This window comes from Giraffa tippelskirchi, chromosome 9 (genome assembly GCF_054371585.1).
Source record: "Giraffa tippelskirchi isolate mGirTip1 chromosome 9, T2T-mGirTip1v1.2.pri, whole genome shotgun sequence".
NCBI classification, from domain to species: Eukaryota; Metazoa; Chordata; class Mammalia; order Artiodactyla; family Giraffidae; genus Giraffa; species Giraffa tippelskirchi.
Genome location: NC_137283.1, coordinates 20,700,588 through 20,727,714, shown reverse-complemented (window position 1 = coordinate 20,727,714; position 27,127 = coordinate 20,700,588). Strand labels below are relative to the sequence as shown.

At 45.7% G+C, this 27,127-nt stretch overlaps 1 protein-coding gene across 3 annotated transcripts in view; it reads left to right on the top strand.

Moving 5' to 3' along the window:
- ITPR1 (inositol 1,4,5-trisphosphate receptor type 1) overlaps window positions 1-27,127 on the top strand; it is a 324,295-nt gene that overhangs the window by 269,417 nt on the left and 27,751 nt on the right. For all 3 annotated transcript variants that reach the window (XM_081528188.1, XM_081528187.1, XM_081528186.1), the window contains 8 exons: window positions 898-1,020; window positions 7,685-7,860; window positions 12,130-12,294; window positions 18,086-18,281; window positions 19,835-19,927; window positions 21,035-21,174; window positions 21,762-21,927; window positions 25,091-25,251. In XM_081528188.1, the coding sequence (XP_081384314.1) occupies window positions 898-1,020; window positions 7,685-7,860; window positions 12,130-12,294; window positions 18,086-18,281; window positions 19,835-19,927; window positions 21,035-21,174; window positions 21,762-21,927; window positions 25,091-25,251 (1,220 nt within the window). The remainder of the gene's footprint in view (window positions 1-897; window positions 1,021-7,684; window positions 7,861-12,129; window positions 12,295-18,085; window positions 18,282-19,834; window positions 19,928-21,034; window positions 21,175-21,761; window positions 21,928-25,090; window positions 25,252-27,127) is intronic.

Below are 27,127 nucleotides of genomic sequence, written 5' to 3'. Positions count from 1 at the left end.
AAAGATTGAGGGCAGGGGAGAAGGGGATGACAGAGGATGAGATGGTTGGATGGCATCACCGACTCAACGGACATGAGTTTAAGCAAACTTCAGGAAATAGTGAGGGACATGGAGGCCTGGCATGCTGCCGTCCATGGGATCGCAAGGAGTTGGACGTGACTGAGCAACTGAACAATAACTGCCTCAAGGGTCTCCTGCCCTTTGGGAGGGCTTTGGGGGCCCATCCTTTCTCTACTGTAGCCTTTGGAAATGGAGCTCAGCTGCTGACCATCCAGGCAGAACTTCTGTTTCTGGTTGCCCTTCAGGAAAACGGTGGATGACTTGGTGGTGGGAAAGGGGCTGTTGTCTTGCTTTCAGGCATCAGTGATTCGGTGAAGAATTTCAAGCAGGGAAGGAGTGTGGAAGTGGTAACATTCCTAGCCTGGGGCCCAGCTGGGCTGACTCTGAATGCTGTGTGTTCCCCCGCACCAGTACCCCACGCTTCTCAAAGGCTCATTGAATTCTCCAGTCTCCTTGGGCATCTCCTCCAGTCCCAAGGCCCCAGGGGGAACTGGGGACTTGGCACATGAACCCTGGATAACCCCCCGGATTCCATAACTGATGGTGCTGATGAGGGCATGCGGGGTTTTTAGATGCTCCAGCTTTTCGCCTTTCTTCTCTTCTTTGTCCCCCAATTCATCTTCTGTTCCAGTAAGAACTCCCAACAGAAACAAACCCATCTGATGTCGTTCTGAGCTTATGAGTCAGCTTGAAAACAAGTAACCGTTTTTAATGTTTGGTGAAAAGTGGGAACAAAAGTGGGCTTGTAGGGGCAGAGCGGGAGGAGGGGCCTGTGGAATTCCCAGCGTTCTGGCTTGCAGTCTCGAACCTCATGGGGTTCCGTCTTTGTTTTCACAGCCCAGCCTGTCCTGTACTGGTGCGCCCGCAACATGTCTTTCTGGAGCAGCATTTCATTCAACCTGGCCGTCCTGATGAACCTGCTTGTGGCGTTTTTCTACCCATTTAAAGGAGTCCGAGGAGGTACTGTCCATATCTTTAATTTCAAGGAAACTTGTAGAAACAGCAGGATAGCTATGACTTGCATCTTAAATGTGATCCCTGGTAGTACTGGTGTAATTGATGGGATCCTAGTTCCCCGTTTTCAGACACGATGAGAGTGTAACTTCTACCACGGGTTTATTTTTCGCTCGTTTTTTGTGTTTTAACTTTTGCAGTGTTGTGCTGGTTTCTGCCATAAGCAACGTGAATCAGCCATGATTAGACATACATCCTCTCCCTCTGGCACCTTCCTTCCCTCCACATTGTCATCCCTCCAGGTCGTCACAGAGAACCAGGCTGGGCTCTGTGTGCTACACAGCAGCCCTTCAGCAGCTATCCATCTTCCATCTGATAGTGTATATAGGTTGATGCTGCTTTCCCCATTCATCCCACTGACTCCTTCCACCACTGTGTCCACAAGTCCCTTCTCTGCATCTGCAACTCCATCCCTTCCCTGCAAGTAGGTTCATCAATAATACTGTTTTTCTAGATTCCCTACATATGCATTAGTACACTGTATTTGTTTTTCTCTGACTTACTTCACTTTGTATAACAGGCTCTAGGTTCATCCACCTCACTAGCACTGACCTGAGTCAGTGCTAGTTCTTTTGTACAGCTAAGTAATATTCCATTGTGTATACGTACCACAACATCTTTATCCGTTCACCTGTCAATGAACGTCTAGGTTGCTTCCATGTCCTGGCTGTTGTAAATAGTGCTGCTGTGAACATTGGGGTACCTGTGTATTTTTCAATTATGGCTTTCTCAGGGCATATGGCCCAGTAGTGGGGTTTCTGGGTCATATGGTATATGTATTTCTATTCTTTTTAAGAAATCTCCATGCTGTACTCCATAAGGGCTGTGTCAGTTTACATTGCCACCAGCAGTGTAGGAGGGCTCCCTTTTCTCCACACCCTCTACAGTACTTACTGTTTGTAGATTTTTTGGTAATGGCTATTCTGACTGGTGTGAGGGGATACACCGTGGGTTTATTTTTAAATCTAATTTGAAATCATATAAACTGTTTATCCATATTTATTTCTCAGGAGAGAAAGAGGAGAAGCAATATATTGTATTAAAACAGTGAGAGAGCATCTTAACCTTCTTGTTTTGTATGTCAGGAAACTATGTATCAGAGAAGCTGAGAGATTTAGCCAAAGACACACAGCCCCTTAGCAGCTGAGCTAATCCTAGAATGAATATAGATAACTTTGATGCTCAGTTCAGTAGATTTTTTTTCCTATGCCATACTTGCGGAATTGATTTCAGACTAAAGAATTTGTAAAAAGTAATCTCTGGAATTTATTTTATTTTATTTTATTTTTTTGGCAAGAGGTAACGGGAGGCAGGGCGTGAATGACTTTAGACCAGACGTCCTTGGCTTTTTAGTCAATTAAGAGCTGCGTGCTATTATTCACATAATGAGACATGCTGTCCATGGTCTTCATAGATTTCCTTCCTCCCATCTCCTTCTGGTCATCTGTGTGCACATTCTACACATTTTTTTGAGAAAAGGCAAACCACTCAGGAAGAGCATTTTTCTGTTTGGGAGTTCTGGAGGCTCCCCTCCTATTAAACTTCTATGATCCCCTTTTCTGACACCTGCGACAGCCTCCTGGGAGGCTGACTTTTCAACTAAATTTTTCATCAGAGCTTTTTGGCAGATCACCTCCCCTGTGTTTGTTGCAACCTGGCAATAGCTACCTTGTGTGAAACAATGGGATGAAGAGACCAAAAAGTAAGAGAATAAAAACAAAAAGAAACCAAAACAAACAGTGCAGCGGTAAATCCAAAGCAGGCTCTGCTCTGGAGTTTAATAATGCAGATGTGTCCACGACTGAAGTAAATTTAAAGCCTGATGTAAAAGTGACAGTGTGTTCCGTGATATATCTAACTTACTCATTTGAGGCATTACCTTTTCAGTTGAGCCTGAAGCCATGTGGAAGGCTTCATTGGAGTGATGTTTTCCCCCCAAGGCAATACTTAAACACAAGCCCAAGGGGCATTTTCCTTTAAAATGCAGTATCAGGATTCATGGTGTCCCTGTCTGAACAGTTGGACAGGTCCACAGTGCTGCAAGCTATTCTCCTGGGGAGTGTCTGCCTGCGCTGGGCCACCAGTCAGCAGAAGTGAGAGTGTAAAGCGTTCAGCCAAGGGCTCAGGTGGAGGGGTCGGAGCCCTCTTCTCACCTCCAGGGGGCTATCACATGACAGCAGATTCTTCAACTAGTACTTTGGGTGTGTCTTCATTTTCCCCCTCCACTTCTTTAAAAAATATTTAAAACTGATTGTTATTCTGTACCTTGGCCATTTTCTTCACTGGTCACTTATGGCAGTTTTGAGGCTGCTCTCTGGGGACAGTTCATCGATAGCTCCCTCCTCTTCAGTGATAAGCCTCATCCAGTGGGACAGCTAGACCTACAGAGTCTGGACTTGGTGTCCAGGCCTGGCCCTAACACGCACCTGCCAGATGACTCTGGGCAAGCCACTTCAGTTCGTCTTCCTTACCCTCCCTATTAAGCAGTGCTTAGGTTGAGCCAGTAGTTGTGACACCTACGTATGGATTTGGAAATTCCCGTAGTGGTCAGGAGAAAATAATTGCTGACCCATTCAGGATCTCTGGAGCATCCTGTTTCTTGCCCATGCAAGTTCAAGGCCTAGTGGATGATTGTTAAAGGTCCTTCCGGCTTTACAGTGTAGCACTCAAGGTGGCACTGACCCTGGATCTATAGAAATCTAGGCTTCCTGTTTTGGCAGTGTGGCCTTTAGAACTTTGTGTCGATGGACTCAACAGAAAATATAATTAGATGTCCTTGGAGAGAAGGAGGTTGATCTGACCTAAGGAAGTCCTTTCCATTATACAGTGACAGAAATTCCCCTCAAACACATCAACTCACTCAGGGATTTATTTTCTTTTATACATGTTTTGGGGACATCTTTTATATTCACTGTTGACCATCTTCAGGAAGGTTGTTTCAGCCCTGTCTAGAAAAAAAATCTGATTGGTTACCTGAAAGTATTTTTTTAAGAGAAATATTTGTTCTTGTTGAATCCTGAAACTAGGATTTCCAAAATGTCCCTCCTGCAGCAGTTTACTGACCTTGCTACGTATGCCAGTGTGGCTCTCTGACTTAAAAGGCTTGTGGCTGCCGAGGACACTGTGGCCTTAAAAGCTCCTTTTCAAAAGTATTTTTCCCTCTTTGATTGAGAACTGAGAGTCTTTAAAAAGCATGAAAATTTGGCAGCTTCAGAATTCTTACTGAATTTGTAAGCATGCCATGGTGATTAAAGCCTATAAAGTACTACTTTTTAAACTTTCTTACTGTTGAAATTTTCAAATCTGTACACAAGTGGAAAGAAGAATATAATAAACTGCCATGTACCCATCAGCCCAGCTTTAACAACATTTTGCCTGTTTTGTTTCATTTATACTCCTAGCGTATTTTTTGCAAGATTTTAAAGAAGTCTAGACATCTTGTTTCACTGTGCATCTCTTAACTTCAGAGAATATTTTTAAATGTGTATAATCACCATAGCATTCTCATATCTAAAAAAACTAACAATAAATCATGTAATAGCCTCTCCCTATTCGTGTTTCTCCAATTGTCTCAAAGAAATCTTTCTATAATTGTTTCTTTGGAGGTGCCTCAGCGCAGTAGGTAGCGCGTCAGTCTCATAATTGTTTCTTTGGAATCTAACATTAATTTTTTTCTAATAATTTTTTAAATTGGAGTATAACTGCTTTGCAATATTGTGTTAATTTCTGCTGTACAACGTCATGAATCAGCCATATGTATACATAAATCCCCTTCCTCTTGAGCCTCCCTCCTACCCTCCCCAATTCCATTACCCATGCCTAGGTCATCACAGAGCACCAAGCTTAGCTCCCTGTGTTATACAGCAGCTTACCACTAGCTATTTGTTTTACGTATCTAGCATTGATTTTTAACTCTGCTTTTGTAGTGAGAAGACAGCGGATTTTTTATATTGTCTCTTTCAGGATTTGGGTACATGTGTTGTACTGGTCACATTTATTATACTGAGATGTTAAGAGGCAGTTTAAGATGATGATTAAGTGCTTAAGAAAATGAAAGGTAAGGCACAAGCTGGGCAAAAATACTTAAAAAACATATGTCAGACAAAAGGCTTATATCTAGCCTATAGGAAGAACTCTTATAACCCAATAATAAAAAGACTACCCAATTAAAATAATGGGTGAAAGATTTGATCAGATATTTCACACAGAAAAGGATATATGAATGGTCAGTAAGAACATTAAAAGATATTCAACATCAGTAGTTATTAGAAAAATACAAATGAAAACCACCAAGATACGTTACGAGAAACCTACTAGAATGGCTAAAATTAGAATGACTGAAATACCAAGTGTTGGTGATGATCTGGAACAGTGCAACTCCCATATGTTAGTGATGAAAAGGGAAAATGGTAGCATCAGTTTGGAAAATTGTATGGTTAAGTCTTCTAAAGTTAAATATATCCTTAGGGTTCTCAGATCTACTTCCATGATTTTATCCAGGAGAAATGAAAACATATCCCCACCCCAGAACTTGTACTTGAAGTTTCCCAGTTAGCATCTTTCATCATAACTTCAATCTGGAAACAACCCCAGTATCCATTAATTGTTGAGTGGATAAATAATTGATGACACAGCCATGTTATGGACTACTACTCAGCAATAGAAAGAACAAGCTATTAATATACACAGTAACATGAATGAATCTTAAAAATTTTGCTAAATGAAAGAATTTTTAAAAACTGCCTACTAATATTATTTTTCCAGTTTTTATGAAATTCTGGAAAATGCAAAGCTGCAGTGGTAGAAAACAGATCAGGAGTTGCCTGGGAGTGGAGATGGGGCAAGGCATCAGCTGCCAAGGGTGCAAGGAAACCTCTTGGTGTGATACAATGTTTATGTCTCAATCGTGTTAGCAGTTACATGTGGTTAGATGACTGTATAAACTGCCCACAGTCATGCACTTAAAATGGATGGATATTTTTTTTTTTTTTGATGATGGTTAAGGACCATCAACTCTGGTGGCATGTATATTCGTGGTAGATTCTGTGTCACGTTAGGTGAGGTACGTAACCCAAGACTCCATTTCCTCTGGGGTAGATTGGAGGTGATCATGGTACCCTCATCGACTGCCCAAGAGGAGAAAATAAATGATCACCCACATGAAGGGCTTGATCATATCTACCAATTGTTAAATGCACAGGAAGGGACACACCTGACCTTAAGTACCCACTTCTTCCTGCATTTCTGAAAAGCTTCTGCCTTTCAGTGCCCATCCCTGATCCGATTCTCCTTTCGAAAGATATCAAAAGGGAAGAGGCAGGTGGCTGGGGTCGGGGGACAGTTCTCAGAGAGGTGAGTCTTGGCAGGTGTGGATAGAATGAACTAGGGCAACCCACAGGCTGGTGGGAGAGCCTGGGACCTGCAAGGACGTCGCTTTCCCAGGCAGTGCTGTCATCCAGGCAGCCCTGGAGAAGTGAAACTCCTTTATATAAGCAGCCTTAATCATGTAGTGCTGCTTGTTTACATCTGAAGGAAACTCAAAATGTGACAGCATTTGAAATAGGGGTGTTTTTTTTTTAATGAGTGTTTTACAGAACCTTATTTTTAGCCCTGTTGGCTCATGTTATATAACTGAGCCGTCTCGTGGGACACTCTAAATAGAACTTGCAATAGCAAGAGATGACAGAAACTGGTATAAGCTCTTTGACTACAAGGATAATCTGATTGTAGGATGATGCTAATGATACGGAAGTTGCTTTCCTGCTTCCCTTGAAGAAATCTGATGCGGGCAGGGGACCTGCAATTTTCCTTTGCATACTTTTAATAGTAATTAGAAGTCTGTTCTCCCAGTTCACCTCCCTGAAGAGTGAAGTGTGACACATGGATGAGTTTTGCTTATGGAACAAACTCATTCGATGGGTGCCTGCTGGGTACTCCGTGCTTCCCTTGGGGAGGTTGGAGTCCAGTGGGGATGGGGCTTGGAAGAGGGGTCACTGTCTGCTAGAAAACAGTGTCCCACAGGGCTGAGCAGGGAAACCGAGGGTCAGAGACAGAAGGAGCACCTGGCCTATTTTGTGAGGAGGAAGGGGATGGTGGAGGCTTCCTGTAAGAGGTGCGTGCGTTCATGCATGCTAAGTCACTTCAGTCATGTCCAACTCTGCAACCCCATGGACTGTAGCCTGCCAGGCTCCTCTGTCCATGGGGATTCTCCAGGCAAGAATACTGGAGGGGGTTGCCATACCCTCCTCCAGGGGATCTTCCCAACACAGGGGTCAACTCCACATCTGTTTATGTCCCCTGCATTGGCAGGCAGGTTCTTTACCACTCATGCCACCTGGGAAACCCCCTGGAAGAGGTAATATCTGAGCTAAGACCTCAGGTGAATAGGAAAGGGAGAGAATTTCCCAGGTAGAAGCCTCTGAGGTCGAAGGCTTAGAGGTAAGACAACATGCACGTGACTGGTTATGTCTGGGGCAGAAAACTGGAGGTCAGGGTTGGGCCAAGGCAGGCCAGAGAGGTGGTTGAAGAAATTGTCTCTGAACCCACTCTGTTGTGTCCCCCCTGTGAGGGGAAAGCCCTGATCTCTGAGAGCTCTGCCTCCTGGTTGCAGGGACCCTGGAACCGCACTGGTCGGGGCTGCTGTGGACGGCCATGCTCATCTCTCTGGCCATCGTCATCGCCCTCCCCAAGCCGCATGGCATCCGGGCCTTAATCGCTTCCACGATTCTCCGGCTGATATTTTCCGTCGGGCTACAACCCACGTTGTTTCTTCTGGGAGCTTTCAATGTAAGTACGAAGCCCTTCATTGCCATTTTTTTGTTTGTTTCCATCTGAGTAGGAATGCCTTCCATTCTTCCTGGAATTTTGGCCTGTGCCTTCAGTGCAGAAAAATACATCCTTTGGGTCAGCCGTTAAAATAGCGGAGGAGAGCTGCAGGTGGACATCTCCCTCTTCACAGTGGACCCCCTCATGTGCTCTCCGGACACTGGCCGTCTCATTGTCAGGGAATATTTCTCTCAGAATTAGGCAAAGGGAGAGAGATGCTGAGATAGGGGTTCATCGTGCCCATCGGGGCATAGGTGTGCTCGGGTGAGAGCTTCTAGTCAGGAAGTCAAATGACTGCATGTGAACACAGCCCCCTTTTCCAGTGAGGACCTCAGAGAGGCAAGAGGGATTGTTCAGAGAGAGGGAGCAGGTGGAGAGGTCAGAAGAGAAGCCAGAGGTCAGAAGGTGGGTTACCGCAAAGTCAGTAGTGACGTTTGGAAGTGCCGCTTCAGTGCTTCCCAAGCTTCCAGTGTGCAAGACGCCGACTCCCTTTGTGGAATCCTTAGGAAATGGACATGACTGATACCGAGCCATAAATTGGAGAGGTTTCCTGCCAAAAATAAGGAACAAGTTGGGACCTGTGGGCATCTAAAACCACCTTCTAGAGGTTTCTCCCCTGAGCATATAAGGAAGCCGAAGTCACTGCATAAAAATGGAAGTGATATTGTAAAATAGGTCAACGCCATAATTTAGGACAATGATAAATGTCCCCAAATGGGTGTTCAGATGGCAGAGGCAGGAAGGGTGTGAGAGGACAAGAGACCACTTCAAGCTGACACGCGTAAGGGGAGGAAGTTTTGTCTCAAAGAATGGAAACCATCAGGCCCGGAGGCAGGAACTGGGCGGAGCGTTCTCCCCACTGGTGGAAGCAGCGAGGAAAGCCCAGACCTTCTCAAGGGACAGCCAACAGTTGAGTTTTGCCTCCTCAGTGGTTCATGTACTGAAATATAGGGCCTGATTCTGGACAAGGAACCTGGGCCCCGAACTTTAGGAAAACCCACTGGGGCTCCGTCCTCCAGGTGGGCCTGTCCCAGTTTGATGAATCTTGGGTGAAAAGGGACTTCCTTAGTCAATGTGGGAAATGCTGGGTCAAGGAAAATGCAAGGTGTTTTACTGAAAGATTTCTGAGACTTTAACCTACTGATAATGCATGAGGGCTTCCCTCATAGCTCAGTTGGTAAAGAATCCACCTGCAATGCAGGAGACCCCAGTTCAGTTCCTGGGTCAGGAAGATCCCCTGGAAAAGGGATAGGCTACCCACGCCCGTATTCTTAGGCTTCCCTTGTGACTCAGCTGGTAAAGAATCCACCTGCAATGTGGAAGACCTGGGTTCGATCCCTGGGTTGGGAAGATCCCCTGGAGAAGGGAAAGGCTACCCACTCCAGTATTCTGGCCAGGAGAATTCCATGGGCTGTACAGTCCATGGGGTCACAAGGAGTCGGACACGACTGAGCCACTTTCACTTTAACGCATGATGAATCTCTAAGAAGGGAACACCAGGTCTTCATATTTCCCAAACTTATTTGCCCACATGTTTTGTAAAGCGTTACTTGGAATTAGTGTCATATGGAATATAGGTTGGGAAATTCTATTCCCAATACTGGTAAATGACTCGGGGCTTTTTGGTTTTGCTTTAAAGATTTTTTCCAATGTGGACCATATGCAAAGTCTTTATTGAATTTACCACAACACAGTTTCTGTTTTATGTTTTGGTCTTTTGACTGAGAGACATGAGGGATCTTAGCTCCCTGGCCAGGGATCACGCCCGCACCCCCTGCATTGGAAGGTGAAGTCCTGACCACTGGACCACCAGGAAGGTCCCTGACTCAGGGTTTTTGAGCAGAGAAGTGGTATAAGCAAAGTATCGTTGAGAAAATTCCCTTGGTAGTGGCGTGAATATATATGTGGATTTGAGTCGGGAGCAGGGGACTGGAGTCGGGGGACCCCTTAGGGGGGTCATGTCCCCCTTACCTGAGACAAGCCTGCCTCTTGGTCGTAGTGGAGAATGAAGATACAGATGTCAGAGCTTTGGAAGAAATGGTAACACGTGGTGGGCATAGGATCTGAGCCTTATGCCTGAAAACGGTGTGCGGCTTGGTCTGGGTCCTTTTCTCTAGGCAGCGAAGGTATTCCTGTCTTTACTGGGTGGTGAAGCAGGCAAGAATAACTCCAAATTTTCAGTCACAGAAAACTGGGAGAGGAATAATGCAGCCAGCTACACTGAAGTCATGCAAGACCTGGTTTTCAGGGTGCAGACAGACCTGAGTTGTTGAGTTACTTGACTTGAGGTGACAAGACAAGCTATTCGTGTTAGGCCTGGCATTTAGAAATGCGTGACCAGAGTGAAGGAGACACGTGAGCGTTGAAGGAGGGAATGCAGGCTTCACCTGCAGTGAGTGGAAGTTTTTTCAGAAAGAAATACAGAAGACACAAATAGAAGGAAAAACCACTATTTCAGAGGTTGTCTTCTATGAGTTAATTCTTTCGTTTCTCTGGCTTTTAGTCATTCCAGAGTTTTCTCTTTTGTAACATAAATCAGTTGGGGGAAAGACTCTATGGGGATAATTGATGACCATTCATAATAACATTAGCCGGGGTTGGGGCGGGGGGGGGAGGAACTAAAACAATAAACAGTTATTTAGAGGGGATTAAAAACAGAATACTTACATGGAGCAATGGGAGAAGGAAAAGTAGCTGTGAGAAAACTAGGGCAGAAGTTAAAGAGGAGAGTGGATTGAGATAAAGCAGATTGCTCCATTGTAAAAATTGTAGAGCATGGCATGTTGGAGGTCCTGGAATGCCAACCAGAGCGTGGCCCTTTTTTCTGTCTTGGAAAGCTCAGCACAGTTCATTCAGAATCAATGATGTTTTCTCACCCTAAAAAAGATATGACACTGGCAAAGGTTAGAATATTAAGGAAAGAAAGACCTGGGGGATTGAAAGTCGAGCCTGTCTGAGAAAGCCGAACCTTCTCCGTGGGTGTTGGCTTCCTCCCTTATCTGATTGCTGAGCAGCTCACCTGCACCGACCCACCAGATTAACTGGCAGCGTTCCCCCAGCACCTGTGGCCAAGCTAGCTCGGGTGGGAGGACATGGTTTTACAAAGTGCAGCCAAAGCGCATTCTGTCTGGCATTCTCCTGACTTAGGTTTTTCTAGCAACATGTTGCTAAAGACAGACTTGCAAGCTTTGGATTTCTCTCAAAGGTGGGACTGTCTTATATAGTCAGCCTTCAGTTTCAGGGGTCAGAAAACCTCCATGCTAATAAGCAAAGAAGGAAATGTGACTGAGAATCAAGAGGCTGGCTTCAGGTGTAGCTGAATCCAGGAGCCCAGATGATAGCTTAAGGGCTCAGTTCTTCTTGTTTGCTTCTGCACTCCTGCTACCCTTGGGCTCTGTGATAATGCAGGATGGATGCCAGCAGCCTCAGAGCTCACTTTCTCTCAGGTTCAAGGTCAGGGATAAAGAACAAAATTGTTTTAGCTGCAGTCCCAGCAAAGATCTCAGGGGTGTCATTGACTCCTTTTGGTCACATGCCTATCTCTGAGCCAATCATTGTTGCCAGGGGAATACAGTATTCTGATTGGCCAGGATGGAGCCCCACCCAGACCTCAAGGACCAATATAAAAGAAGGGATGGATCCCCAGAGGTAAAATAGAAGTTATTTCCGGAAAGGGGGGCAGGGGACTAGAACCCGTCCTGAAGTCCCTTACTTCCCCTACCACCCCAAGAAAATGATTTTTCCTGTAGAATTAGGAGCTGGCTGCTTCTCATTAGATTGCAACACTCGAATGCCCAGAACGTAACAGAAATTCAGAAAACACTTTTAATCATGCTGATCACAGGGGTTCGTGGATTGAGGTGACTTCTGTGTTTGACTAACTCACATAAGAATGTTAGAAATGATTCATATCTCATCTTGAAAATCATAATTTCGGTATGTGCGAATTTTGTTTTTGTCATATACAAATGCCACTTGATTAGCGTTGCACATGAAGTTATTTGACTGTCACATTAACTTGCAATATGCCTGAAAAGCAAAGTAATGAAATGACTGAGATTCACAGAACAGTTCTCGGTGCGTCCGGTGGGCACTTGGTACAAAAGGAAGCTTCTGTTTGGGGCAGAGGCGCCAAAAGACGCTTGAGGGCAGGTCGCCCTCAGTTCTCACCAAGAGTCTCAAGTTTGGCTTGGTCTGTGCTGCTCTCACTGTGGCTGTCATTGTTCCCAGGTCTGCAATAAAATCATTTTTCTGATGAGCTTTGTGGGCAACTGTGGGACATTCACCAGAGGCTACCGGGCCATGGTTCTGGATGTCGAGTTCCTTTATCATCTGCTGTACCTGCTGATCTGCGCCATGGGGCTCTTCGTCCATGAGTTCTTCTACAGCTTGCTGGTGAGTTGCTGGTGTTGAAAGATTTTACGCCGGAAACTAGGAGAGCATGCTTTGTCATTCCTTATCACAGATTGCTCCTTTTCACGGTGACCGGTGTGCCTGGTCTAAAGAGCCAGTAGGCCCCTGGATGCAGTGTTTGGGGCATCAGGAAAGGAAAGCTACTCCCGAGAGAAGGTCTGGCTGGAAGGAGCCCAGAGGGTGTGTGATCAAACTGCCTGCGTGCACACCCAGCCTGTTACTTTACAGTGATAGACGATGCCCACAGCCTGGATCAGGATCAGGAAATGTTGCCTCCACGCACCGCGCCCCGCTTTGTTTTTCTTTATTTCTTGGGCTCAGCCAGCACTTACCAAGAGAATGTTTGTGTGACTGTCACCTTCTGACAGTTCTCATGGGATCCATCTTCTAGTGAAAACATGTAGTAACAACAAGAGCAGGAGCTGTTTTCAAAGACCCAAGACCCCATGACAATGAACTTGATAGATTTATGGATCCAGGAGACCTTTTTGGCGGAAGTTGTCATGCTCCATTCTGAGCCGAGTGGTTAAATGTCTTGATCCCATTATCTTCCTCCTGAGCAGGTTTTTAAGTGACAGACCACTGTCTGCTTATTCTCCTGTCATTACAGGGAATCTTTAACTGTGGAGTTCTAGATAAAAAACCATTTCCTTGTACCTGTGTCAAATGATAGGAAGCATAAAATTGACCTTTCTGGCAGCAAAACCATCCATAAAGGAAATAGAAGTATATTAAAATGTTGCTGAGGATAAAAAATATTCAAGGCCTAGGTGTTGACTAAAGATGAGGGACTTGGGAATTCCCTGGGAGTCCAGTGGTTAGGACTCTGCGCTTTCACTTCCAAGGGTGCAGTTTTGATCTCTGGTCGGGGAGCTAAGATCTTGCAAGCCATGGTGAGACCAAAAAAAAAAAAAAAAAAGACGAGGGACTTATTTGCAAAAAAAGGCAGAGCAAGGAAAGCGCTTTCAGAAGATGCAGTCCACGTGGTCTCCAGGCTGGTGGCTTAACTGCTCTGTGCTGCTCCCATCTGCAAAATGGGAAGAACAGTCCATGTCCCCACAGGGCCGTCATGGGGATTCTCCACTACCGCGCATGTCAGTCTGAGACTAGCCCCACAACAGAAATGCTGAGTGAGGGCTATTATTACTGTGTCTGTCATCCCTTCTCCCATCCAGACACCGTAAAGAACGCCAGGACTTGCCCCTTCCATTAGCAGTGCATGCTAGCAGATAGAGATATGGATTCTTCCCCTTCATTTTAAAAATAGATCTGACCAGACTTTGAGGTTTTAGGCAAAGAGGTCTCCGGATCCACTTGTGATGGCCATTAGGCGCCCTATTTTGGTCACTGTCTATCAGAGACCTTTAGAGTTCTGCGTATAATTTCTAAGCTTTTTTGTCTCACACAGTAATCCGTGGAGGGGGTTCTAGCTTGTGAATCTGGGAGAACCAGGTTCAGGACCCAACAAATTCCTGTCCTCTCTGAGCAAAGGAGGCAGAGTTGAGTCGGGGGGCTCTGCCATCCCTGCTGAAGGGGTCTCACCCGTGAGATTGGAGAGTCCCCTTCAGAAATGCCATCTCGCCCAGGGAGAGGGTGACTCTTCCTACTGTCTACCCTTTGTGGGTGAAATTAATAACTAACATTAAAATTTACTGGTTGATGGAAAATTATTATTAGGGTTAGGGTCCATTTCTGCTTGGTTCGTGGAAAAGTCCTCCTCTTTTGTTCACTGGCAGTGCCACCTGGTGTCAGAAGCCAGGGGGTGTCGCAGTGAGTCTGGGCAGTGTCATCCCGGCCCTCCCAGGCCTCAGAGTGTAGAAAAGAGCCATCACTGTCAGTTACTGATGTGCCCGTGGGCTCCTTCCGTCCCCTCCCACGGGCAGGTCTGCCTCGGAGGTGGGTGATCTCCGAATGGGATCCCCAGCCAGGCTGGGCCTGGTGAGTCCGGTCACCTGCCCAGAGCCCCACGGCGAGTCAGGGGCAGAGACACGACAGGGCGGCTGACTCCCGGGGTCTGAGGGCTGGAGCCCGGCCCTGAGCTGCCTTTCATTCGAGCCTGTGAAGAAGTCCCTGCCTCAGTGAAGGCGGTGCTTCACGGCGCCATCTGCAGGCCCTCTCTCCCGGCTCTCAGCTGTCACAGGAAGATCAGAGACGCTCAGAGCTCGCTGCGATGTTACCTGGGCTCATTGCACTTTGAAAAGGACCTGCGGGATCAAGGGAGACGGTGGCTGGATGCCTCTCCTCAGTACTGCCGGGGGGTTTCTAAACCATCTGGGCCTTGACTTTCTGGGACATCAAGGGAGGTGTTCCTTTTGGTATCAAAAGCAGTATTTGATGTGTCTGTTGAGAACTGCAGGCAAAATACTGAAACTTCACTTGATTCCACAAATGAGGAAAGCCTGTGACAGAAAGGAACTGGAGGGAGACCGGTAGCAGGAAAAAGCCGCATGTCACCGACTTGTGAATGCTCCATGCCAGCAGGGCAGAAAGGCAGAGCCGGTGACTGTGGTCTAATGGAAGTTCACCCCAAAACTGGCTGAACCCGGTCCCCAGCTGCATTCAAGCCGTGTCCTTAGAAAACTATTAACATCCCGAGATGAAAGTGTGCAGAGTTCATTCGCAGGCAGGTAATAGAAGGAGAAATGCAGATAGTCAGTAAATGTGCAGGTGTTCTCATGTCAAATAGTGACATACTAATTAAAACACCAGTATGATCCCATGTTGTACCCATGATGTAAGGAAAGGTTCAAAGGTGTGAACGTGCCCAGTTGTACTGAGAGTGAGCCGAAAAGAGCATCATTTTCTAAGTGGTCAGGATAAATTGGCATAGCCTTTCTGGAAGGCAGTGGAGCAAAATGTGTGTGTGTTATAACATTTGACCAAACGATTCCATTTTTAGAAACCTGATGGAAAGAAATAACTGGATAGGTGAGTATAGAGGCACATACATACAGAGGTGTTCATCACAGCATTACTCTTATGATATAGAATTCAAATTATCTTGACTGTTTAAAAAAAAGATGAGGGTTGAGTAGACAGTGGTTTTTCAATACACTGGAATACTAGGTGAACATTTTTGTTTTTGAAACCAACATGAACTTTATGATTTTCTTCCTCAGGTCGAAATCAGAATAATTATAACAGAAACAAAGCTTATGAAGCTTTGTTCACAAAAACATAATGAACTAAAACTTGCCTTAGTAAAGATCCGTGTGCATAAAATGAAAAAGCTCTCCAAATCCAAATAGATCTAATTGTTCTTTTTATTAAATATAGACATAGATAGCAACTCTGTTGCCCAAATTCAAGAGAGTATAGATACCTCGGGACAATATGGAAATGATGTCTAATATAAAATGAATGAACGTGGAAGGAAGAGAGAAAAGGTATTTCCAGAAAATTAGAACACTGCTTATTGTTAATCAGAATTGTGTTGATACTTATTCATTTAGATTTGAAAAAATGATACTATTTTAGGGACTTCCCTTGTAGCTCAGCTGGTAAAGAATCTGCCTGCAATGCAGGAGACCCTGGTTCAATTCCTGGATTAGGAAGATCCGCTGGAGAAGGGATAGGCTACCCACTCCAGTATTCTTGGGCTTCCTATTTGGATCACACTCTCCCAGAGATACTGAGTCTGTCAATCAGGCTGTCACCTGGGCAGGAACTTTAAATACGTGATCTTTTTTTTTACCTGAAAATGTTCATGATTCTCTTAGGAAGCAGGCCATCTATATGCCAGGCTATAGTATAATACTTTTATAAAAATATATATGCATAAGTTACATATTTTTTCAATTGTAATAAGGCCAGAAGGAAAGAACTTATTGAATAAATGTCTATAGATATTGGAGCAGCAGCAGCAGCAGCATTTTTTGTTATTCTTTTTCCTTTGTGCTTGTTTTTGTGTTTTCAAAAGTCTCCTCCATTGAACTTGTCTAATTTTCTAGTTAGAAGAAAGCTTTTCCTTATTACAAAGTAATGCATGGCCATTATTTTAAAATCAAAAATTACCGATAAGTGAAAAGAAAAAAAAATCACTTGTTATTTCAGTGATTTGGGGGCTGTATAATCTCTACAGTTCTTACCTGCAAAAAACAAGTGTCACTTCTTGTCTGAAGTTGCTCTTTCTTGCTGCTCCATAGTGGCTTGCTAGAAAATATTTAACCAGTGTTAACAGCAGCATTAGCCTTTTGTACTCTTAGATCTGAATTAAGGCCTCTTCTCTGCTTCCTTTTAAGTGTCCTCTTTTACCCGATGCCCTTAACTGGCCTCAGGACACGGACTGGCCTTCTGGAGGCAGAGGGCTAATTGAGCAGAAAATGAACTCCGATGTCAAATTCTGCATTGGAAAGGACTCTGAGATCAGCTAGTTCAGTCCACTGATTTCACAGATGTGGAAACTGAGGTCCAGGGAGGTTTCACAGCCTGATCACCATCTTGCAACAAATTAAAAGCAGAGACAGGGTTCACACGCCTGACCCTGGACTCCCTCGGCTCTGCAGTCATTCCTTGGAGCCGTGGTAGAGGCAGGACTCGCGGGAAGAGATCACATGTCATCAGAAGGACCATATTAAAACTAGCTCCCAGCTCCAAAATAACCCCATTCAGTCCTTCTCTCGTGGCTCCCCACCATTTCTCCAGCCAAATATCTGAAATTGTACTTCTTAGAAAACCAGCCACTGGTCTCCTATACCTCTTAGTACCTACGGGGAGCCTCCATTTCTCATGAAGCCAACTTCTTGCCGAGCCCAGGCCCCTTGGCAGAAGTCAAGCCGAGATTATGAGCACGTCGTGAACAGCAGGTTGTCTCAGCCCCTCCCAGTGGGATAAGAGGCGGTGAGGCTTCCTGGTGTGTTACCACCACCAGTGTCCCTGCCACGTTCTGTCAGTGTGGCCTTGGCCCAGGCTCTTCATCAGGAAATTGAGGATAATTACCATTGGTTGTGTACTTAGCACATAAGTATGAATGTATGCTAAGCACTGTATATACATCGTCTCTTCATTCTTTATGGTAACCCTGTCCCTTCCACTCTGCAAATGGCAAGACTGAGGCTCACAGAGAAAGGGTTAGTAGCTGGTCCTGGTGACAGCAAGTGGTTGAACTGCGGTTTGAATCTCTGTCCAGCTCCAGAGACTCTGCCCCCTAGCCGGGCCCGTAGCAGCTCATGGACCTGCGGTCAGGGACCAGGACTTGGCCAATTCTGTATCCAGAGTGGCTAACCCTTAACAGAAGCTCCATCAAATGACCCCTAAATGAGCATGTACCAGGACCTTCATCCCCTTCTTCTCCCTTGTCCTCTGCAGCTCCCTGGTACAGGCCTGTGTTTTGTCTGGTCCCAGGACCTCGAACCTGCGTGTAGACAACTTGAAATCACTATTGTTTCCCACCCTCCTCTTCTGTATTTGTTTTTGCTTTTTTTCACCATCTCGGTTTTCACTATTAAGATGGGCAAGTGTGACATATTAAGAAAAGAGTATAATACTTTTTTTAAAATTTATTTATTTTTAATTGAAAGATAATTGCTTTACAATACTGGATTGGTTTCTGCCGTACATCAACATGAATCAGCCGTAGATATACATATGTCCTCTCCCTCTTGAACTTCCCTAGAGTAGAATGCTTTTGAGTTAGCCAAAGGGTAAATTCTTTATAAATGAAGTTGTCCTTAGGGGACATCGATGTCCATCTGATAGAGATGCTTCTTAACATTGTCTAATAGAGATGCTTCTTAACATCGTCCCCTTGTCGTCCTTTTGTTTGTTTTTAAAGCTTTTTGATTTAGTGTACAGAGAAGAGACTCTGCTCAATGTCATTAAAAGTGTTACTCGCAACGGCCGGTCCATCATCTTGACGGCGGTTCTGGCTTTGATCCTGGTTTACCTGTTCTCAATAGTGGGCTACCTTTTCTTCAAAGATGACTTCATCTTGGAAGTAGATAGGCTGCCCAATGAAACCTCTCTTCCAGGTGGGTTTGGATCTTCTGATGTTTTTTTAATGTTAAAAGAATGTTTCCTGATTACAACTGAACTAAATATGATGACTTCGGCAGTGTAGGTATTTCCCTAACACTCAAGAGTGTGAATTGAATACAGGACTTAGTTTTCACTGCATTCAAAGGGTGACATGATACGTCAGATGCTAAGTGTGAGTGTCCAGATGCTACATTTAATTTATTTATTGAATTTCTATTTTAAACTTGTGCAACGTTTTCTTAAAAGTTTGACCAGTGTATATTGAGAGTATACCTATATGCCTATATTGGAGTAGGCATACCTTGGCTTGGTAAATCTATTTCTAGCAATTTGTCCTTTAAAAATAGAACTGTAGAAGCAGATGTTCATTGCAGTGTGAAATTGGAAGCAGTCTCAACGTAAGGGAGTGTTTCATTAGAGTATGGTTCATCCATGGGGTGGTGAACCCTGTGGATATGGTACGTCTTTTTAAACCTTCACGGAAAAGTACCCAAGATATGGTGGGAAACTGCAGAAGGATAACTACACTAGGATCTGTGTAGATATTTTTTTTAATGAAAAATCTCACACCTGTGCTCAGTGCTGTCATGTTCCACTCTTCTGTGACCCCGTGGACTGTAGCCCGCCAGGCTCCTCTGTCCATGGGATTTGCCAGGCAAGAATACTGGAGTGGATTGCCATTTCTTTCTCCAGGGGATCTTCCCAACCCAGGGATTGAACCCAGGTCTGTTGCATCTCCTACGTTGGTAGGCAGATACTTTACCACTGTGCCACCTGGGAAGCCCCTAAAAAGCTCGTCTATATCTTTTAAAATATGGAAGAATATACCCCCAAACTGCAAGTAGTGGCTGTCTCTTGGACCTTTTTACAATATGCAAGTTTTACACTGAGCTCGTATGATTTTAATTTATAGCAAAACCAGAAGAGATTTCCTGTTACGAGAGAGAGAGACAGTGATCATACACTTGAGTGATCCCAAGTGCTCGTTTCCCTCAATTAAAATACTTGACACTAGTGAGTGAAATATTACTGGTTTTCCGTCAGGTAGCCAGGCGCCCTGAGTCCAAGGAACAAACTAGAATTGTGACTAAGCCAGGCAAGCCTTTTTCTCCCTCCCAAAGCCTGCGTTCTTGGCACGTAACCCCAGCCTCCAAGCTGACATTCACTGCCAACCATCTTAGGGTTCTGAACTAAACTGATCTGATGCCATTCCTGCTTCTCAGGCAGACTTGGTCTAAATCTTACTGGAGTCTGTGTGTTCAGTAGTATCTGTCAGGGAGTTTCAGCTGTTTGTCTTTAAAGTTGGAGAGGTGCTATTTAAGTGCGATATTTCTAGTAAGCTTACAGGAATTGACATTTCTGGCTTTTTTCCCATCCAGATCACCCAACGAAAGTGTAAATTGCATCTCTGCTTCGGATTTATAGGCAGGATTGGAGGGTGTTATTTATGTAAAGAATTGTTTAATCAGCCGTGAATTTGGGACTTCAAACATTTTAACCATATGCTGCCAGATTGTTCATCGTAAAATTGCCTTCTCTCTCCCAGAAGCCAGCGAGAGTTTGGCAAGCGAGTTCCTGTATTCTGACGTGTGTAGGGTGGAGAATGGGGAGAACTGCTCCTCTCCGGCACCCAAAGAAGGTAGGACCTCGCAGCCTGAAGCCCATGTTAGTGCCAGGCTGCCCACAAGGCTTAGGGTGCACGTGACATTAGAAGCAGATGAAAGCAGACTCACTGCTCAGAAGGCCAGTGGCAAGGAGGAAAGGCAGGGAGAGAGGAGGGGAGTGAAGCGGGGGGGAGTCTGTATGGGAATAAAATAGCTGCTTAATTGATTCAGCCGGTATTTACAGAGTGCCCACTGTTTGCCTGGGACTGTGTTGCATTCTGTTGTTGTTGTTTAGTCTCTAAGTCGTGTCTGACTCTGCCTTGGAGGTAGAATATGGCATGACTAGGGAAATGATCATGAGGAAGAAATGAAGCCAGAGAGGTCAACAAAGGACCAGATTATGAAGGGTCTGCAGGTCAGGCTAAGGAGCTTAAAGCTTACTCAAAGGTTGATCCGAGTTGTTGAGAGGGGAGTGATATGATGAGACTGGTGTTTTAGCAAGACCCTTCTGGCTGCAGCTGGAGAAAAGAACAAGGCAGTCAAAAAATTTTCCCCCCTGAAGACCAGTCTCCAATTTAAGGTATAAAACGATTTGTCCAGAGGACCAATTGTAAAAGGTTGCTGCTGTTGTTATTGTTATGGAGTTGCTAAGATTCTTCTGTGAGACTCTGCGACCCAATGGACTGTAGCCCACCAGGCTCCTCTGTCCATGGACTTCCCAGGCAAGAACACTGGAGTGGTTTCCCATCTCTTCCTGCAGCGGAGCTTACCAACCCAAGGATAGAACCCGTGTCTCCTGCATTGGCAGGCAGATTCTTTACCACTGAATCACTAGTGAAACTCATAAGCAGCTATCTAAGTTGAAATGTCTGTTCAGCACTGGGACTGGAGTTGAAAATCTGAAAAGGGCACAGTATTTTAGATTTAATAGAGGTAAGGGCAGTTGTGGGCTTGAGAAATGAGCAGGGTTTAGTAATGAACACAGTGGTGACAAAGAAAGACTTTGACGCTTGAGTCCTTTATTTTATTCTCCGGCTCCTGTCTGCCCGCCGGTGAGATGGCATTCAGGAAGCATGATCTGCAAGTCCTGGTCTGTCTTGCCGCTCACGTTCTAAATGTCTCCCCACTTGCCGTGTTCGCAGAGCTGATCCCTGCAGAAGAGACAGAGCAAGATAAAGAGCGCACGTGCGAGACGCTGCTGATGTGCATCGTCACGGTGCTGAGTCACGGGCTGCGGAGCGGGGGCGGCGTGGGCGATGTGCTCAGGAAGCCATCCAAGGAGGTAGCTGCGCCCCAGGGGAAGGAAGAGCGGGGGGCGGCGGGGGGGCGGGGAGAGCACAGCGCAGTGGGCTCCAGTGTAAACTGCAGACGCGGGGGCAGCGCCAGCGCCGAGAGCGGGGATGGGTAGCCGCGCCGAGCCAGCTGCTTAGGGCTCCTTTTCGCTCCGGTTCTCATCAAATTGTGATGCTGGGCGGAAGCCCCCCGCCGTGGAAAGGGGCAGCTCCCGCCCTCCCCTCCGTCTGCTAAAATGATTCTTTCCTTCAGGCCCGTCTGGCCTTCCTGAACACATTTGCAAACCCCTTAGATCCCAGGAAGTGGGCAGGTGCCACATGACACTCGGAGAACTCACAGTATACCCAGGGGGTGTGAAAAGAGATGAGGTTGTGGCTTTTACAGCTTGATGCCCAATGTGCTGATGGGGGTGGGGTGAGCCAGGGGGCTCGGGACATCTCATTTGGGTGCATTCAGTCCGCCTCCTCTGCCCGGAGGGCTGCAGACCCAGGGGTTGGGTAAGGGGGTACCTGCTGACAGGTTACAGCACTGCACCCCCCCCATCCCTACCCCTCCACCCCCGCTCCTCTTTTCCAGGAGCCCCTCTTTGCTGCTCGAGTGATCTATGACCTCTTGTTCTTCTTCATGGTCATCATCATTGTCCTTAATCTGATTTTTGGGGTCATCATTGACACCTTTGCTGACCTGAGGAGTGAAAAGCAGAAGAAAGAGGAGATCTTAAAGACCACGTGCTTTATCTGTGGTGAGTGGTGCCCCCGGCCGTTGCTGGGGGGTCGGGGTGGGCTGCTGCTGCCCTCTCCGGAGTCCCTGTCCTTGACTCTCTGTGGGCCTCCTCTCTGTGCTCCTGGGAAATACCTGGAGTGCCATGAGTTAGTGCAGCTGTTGCTGGTGGGTTTTAAGAAATAAAGTTTAGGGTAGCAGAAACATCATTGTACGTTATTTGAAATGCCTGTGTCTTCGGGCCTTTTGGTTGTTGGGCTGCCAGACTATCTCTTGTTCCCACTCTAAGTAATTAGAATGGAGCTCTTTCATTCAACTCCAGCCTGTGGATGTCTTCACTGCAGATGGTATCAGGTTTTCAGTGGAAATACAGCCCTCTTAGAGCATATGGCAGAAATGCTCAGAGCTTGGGAGTCAGACTTGTGTTCTGATTAAGCCTCTGACACTTATGAGCCATGTAACCATGGTAGAGTCACTTCACTTCTCTGAACCTTTATTGCTCATCTGTAAAATGGGTACAATAATGTACTTCTCTGCATTATCTTGGGACTTAGCTGAAGTAGTTTATGAAACAGTCCTAGCATAGAGCCTGCACAGTGTAGACACCTGCTAATAAATAGTAAACTGCTATGTAAGAGAGGTACATGGGGGACCAAAGAAATCATTGTCAGCCTAACTCCAAGGAAATACCTATAAAATGCAAAGTAATCATGTAGGAATTTGGGAGCTAAGTAATCATTTCAGGATTGTTCCTAGTATATCAATGGTTATTAAATACATAAATTTCTCACCAGTATGTATACTCAAAGTGATCACGTTTCCATTTTAAAAATTAGGATCATAAGCTTTTTGCCCCCTTAAAACCATGTAAACCTTTTCATTTTGACAGTTCCCAAGTTTCAGAAAAGTCACAAGACTAGTACAGAGAGTTTGTGTGGACTCTTCATCCCAATTCTTGAATATGTTTATTATCATTTTCTTTATTCACACACACACTGTTTTTCTGAGTGGTTTGAGAGTGAATGACACGATACCCCTTTATCTCTATTTCAATACTATACTGTCCTAAAGATAGGCACCTTCTCTTACACACGCAATATAATTATGGAAAGTGGGAAATTAACAAGGATGCCGTACTCATACTTAATCTACATAGTCTATTCGAAGTTCACACTTTACCCTAATAATGTTTTTTATAGCAAAAGTCCCAGGTCATGTGTTGAGTTCATTGACATTTTTGAAGAATTTAAGAGTCAGTTATCTTATCGAACGTCCCTTGGTTTGGGACTGTCTGATGTTTTCCCGTGGTGTGATTAAGGTTATGGATTTCTTATAGGAACATCAAAGAAATAATGTATTCTCCTCAGTGCATAATATCAGGAGGTGTTAGTCACGCAGTCATGTCCGACTTTTTGCGACCCCATGGACTGTAGTCCGCCAGGCTCCTCTGTCCACGGGATTCTCCAGGCAAGAGTACTGGAGTGCGTTGCCATTTCCTTCTCCAGAATATCAGGAGGTACATGATGCCAGTTCATCTTCTAACTGATCATATTAATGTTGATCACTTAGTTAAGAAGGTAATGGCCCTGTTTCTCCACGGAAGTTACTTTTCTTCTTTTTGTACTGTTGAGAACCATTTTATAGGGAGATCCTTTGAGATGACATAAATATTGCATTAATTCTGAAATGTTAACTCGTCAGTTTCTGCATCCAGTTTTTGCCTGAGTCTGTGATTGTGATGGTTGCCAAATGATGATTTTTATATACTTTATTACTATTTCTACATTTGTTTATTGGCTTTTTAAGAAATAGCTTTCTCTTTTCTCCATGTATATTTGTACTTTGTAACAACATGGATTCTTGTGTTTTTATTTTAATTCAGTGGAATATAATCCTTTACTGTCATAATTTATTTTGATGCTCAGATTGCCCCAGATTTGAGAGCTCCTTCAAAGCTGCTTTCTGTACTTTGCCACATCACCATCATTTCTTACAGACTTGCTTAGTGTTTTCAGCACTGTGAGGTATTACGGGCTCCAGCTCACCTTGTACCTTCTCGCACCCAGCCCTGGTATCAGCAGTTTCTCCAAAGAGCCCTAGTTCTGTTCAGTGGAGAATGATGTTTAGAATCCAAGATCTGGTCACTGGGTGTGCTCATCCACTGCTCCCAGGGCTAATTTGGGCATAGATCTAAAGGATACATGTATCCACACAGTTTTGTATCTATTTTTATAAACATATGAAAAAGGATGAGGTCATCCTCAGACCTCTAATTCCAGTTCACCATTACAGAGTTTATTCTTTCTCCCTTTCCATATTTGTGCTCCATATTTCTCTAACAGTTAGATATCTGGCTCCCAGTGTCACCATATATTTATCTGTTTGCTCAACCTAAGAATGCACAGAAACTAGTTTCAGAATTACTCACCCAGACCTCTGCAGAATATAAACTTACCAGCTAGAGTTCAAAATGTATGTAAAGTTCCTTTTGTCCTTACTCTGCCTCCTCAAAAGCCTTTTAACATGTCTACATTTTGGCATTTACCTGGGAGAAGGGACTCCCATTCACTGGTTGCTTGCTGTGCGTGAGCCTGTCACACCCATGCTCGATTAACCCCCATATGCTCTCGGAGAAGGCAATGGCACCCCACTCCAGTACTCTTGCCTGGAAAACCCCATGGAGGAGCCTGGTAGGCTACAGTCCATGGGGTCGCTAGGAGTCAGACACGACTGAGCGACTTCACTCTCACTTTTCACTTTCATGCATTGGAGAAGGAAATGGCAACCCACTCCAGTGTTCTTGCCTGGAGAATCTCAGGGACAGAAGGGACTGGTGGGCTTCTGTGTATGGGGTCGCACAGAGTCGGACACGACTGAAGTGACTTAGCAGCAGCAGCTCTTGGAACCTAGACAGTGTCTTCCCACCCCCTGCAAAGGTAGCTAAGGCACATCGGAGACCAAACAATGACTGGTGAGTGACAGAGGTAGAAATCAAGCCCAAGTCCATCTGACTCACAGCCTGTGTTTTCCTGCTAGGATACAAAAGTGAATGCATTTATAAGGCCAACAGAACCCAACTCTTTACAAAGGCAGGAGTGAACCCACAACCTCCTCTGTTCTGGCAGTTCTTTCATGGGTTTTTCTGCAGCGTGGCTGCTCACTCGGGGCTTTCTGTCTCTTTTTAGGGTTGGAAAGAGACAAGTTTGACAACAAGACCGTCACATTTGAAGAGCACATCAAGGAAGAACACAACATGTGGCATTACCTGTGCTTCATCGTCCTGGTGAAAGTGAAGGACTCCACGGAGTACACGGGGCCCGAGAGTTACGTGGCGGAGATGATCAAGGTGAGCGGGCAGGGCTCCTGGAGGCAGGTCACCCTGGAGCCTTCAGGCCTGGCTTCCCAGCTTGGAGCACGGTGCTGGGAGCCAGCAGGGACGATGGCAGCGATGTCTGCTCGTCCTTTACCGTGGGCCAGGCATCAGGCTCTAGAACTCCATGTGTCTTCACATTTAGGAAGCCCCAGATGGGGTGTCATCTCCATTTTAAAGGAGGAAATACTGAGGCTCAGAGAGATGAGCACGTGGCTACTTAATAGGACTGGGGTTTTACCTTGGGGCTCACGCAGTAGCCTGCCTTCCATGTCTATGTACTCGGCCTTTTTTCTTTCCCTTTATTTTTGTATTTATTTATTTTTCACTGTACTGAGTCTTCATTGCTGCTTGGGCTTTTCTCTAGTTGTGGCGAGCAGATGCTGCTCCTGTTGCAGCGCTCAGGCTTCTCATTGCAGTGGCTTCTCTCGCTGTGGAGCACAGGCTCCAGGCGCATGGGCTCGGTAGTTGAGGCACCCAGGCTTCGTTGCCCTCGGCGTGTTGGATCGTCCCTTGACCAGCGATTGAATCTGTGTCCCCTGCATTGGCAGGTGTATTCTTAACCACTGGACCAGCAGGGAAGCCCACTTGGCCTCTTTTCTTAATAATGGATCCTTGTCTGTTTTTTCTCTTTATATAAGATCTGGTCTCTAAGTGGTATATTTTTAAAATGATCACTCTATGGCGTTCAGCCTGGTTGGTCCATTTGGCCTCAGCCTCACCTTTCTGGGAGACGCTCTGCTAATCATCAGGGAGGGATCATGTGATGGAGGAATTTGAGTCCCAAATTAATCTTCTTGCTCATGGGTCCGGGGTCCCAGGAAAGGGGAAGCCGAGCAGGTGTGCAGAGCGCTCTTCCCAGGCCGGGCACTGTGGAGGCGCCAAACACGTGCTCTGGGGCTCCCAGGCCTGCTGTCCTTTCGTACCCGTGGTTCTGAACTTCATTAAAACGTTCAGGGGTGTATGGCCAAGCAAAGGAGGCATGCAGTGTGAAGTTTAAGGGCTCTGTGATTTACACTGCTCCCTCTGCAGAGGAGAGGCATCAGCTGTGAATGAAGACCACACAGTTCACTGATACCCTTCATGCTGCCAAGGACTGGAGCCCTCTGCTCCGTGATGTGTATAGTACTGTGCTGCGCTCAGTCGTGTCCGACTCTTTGTGACCCCATGAACTGTAGCTCACCAGGCTCCTATGTCCATGGTATTCTCCAGGCAAGAATACTGGAGTGGGTTGCCATGCCCTCCTCCAGGGGGATCTTCCCTCCCTACCCAGAGATGAACACACATCTCCTGCATTGGCAGATGAATTCTTTTGAGCCTTTGTGTGTTTCTTATGCAAATGCAGTCATAACACTCTGTATGTAAAGAAACCCCAGCTGAGGATTGCTCACTGGCAGTGGGCGTGGGCAGGCCAGCACTCACCTGGCCCTAGTTCTTCAGCACCCAGGTTCTGGGGGGCTTCCTGGGGATGCCGTCCCGAGGAGGCCCTGGAGTCTCACTGTGTGCTTCTCATAGTTCAGTGTACACGTGAGTCATAGCGAGAGCTGGTTAGAATTCACCTTCTGATTCAGCTGGCACTAACAGAACTCGAGATTCTGCGTTTCCAACCAGCGTCCAGGGGCTTCCAGAGCTGCTGGTCCGTGAACCACACTCTGAATAATAAGAGTTCAACAGAAGAGACAAAATAGACACTACTATAAGAAATCATCCTCCAAGCTGGTTCTCTGAGTGCTGAGGAGAAGCATTCCTTCTTCTATGGGTTGAGCCATCTGCGGTCTGTGAACCTCTCCCATATCTTTCACGCATTTAATACCAAAGTGGGGAGCCAGGAAGGGTGAACTCTGGGGATGAG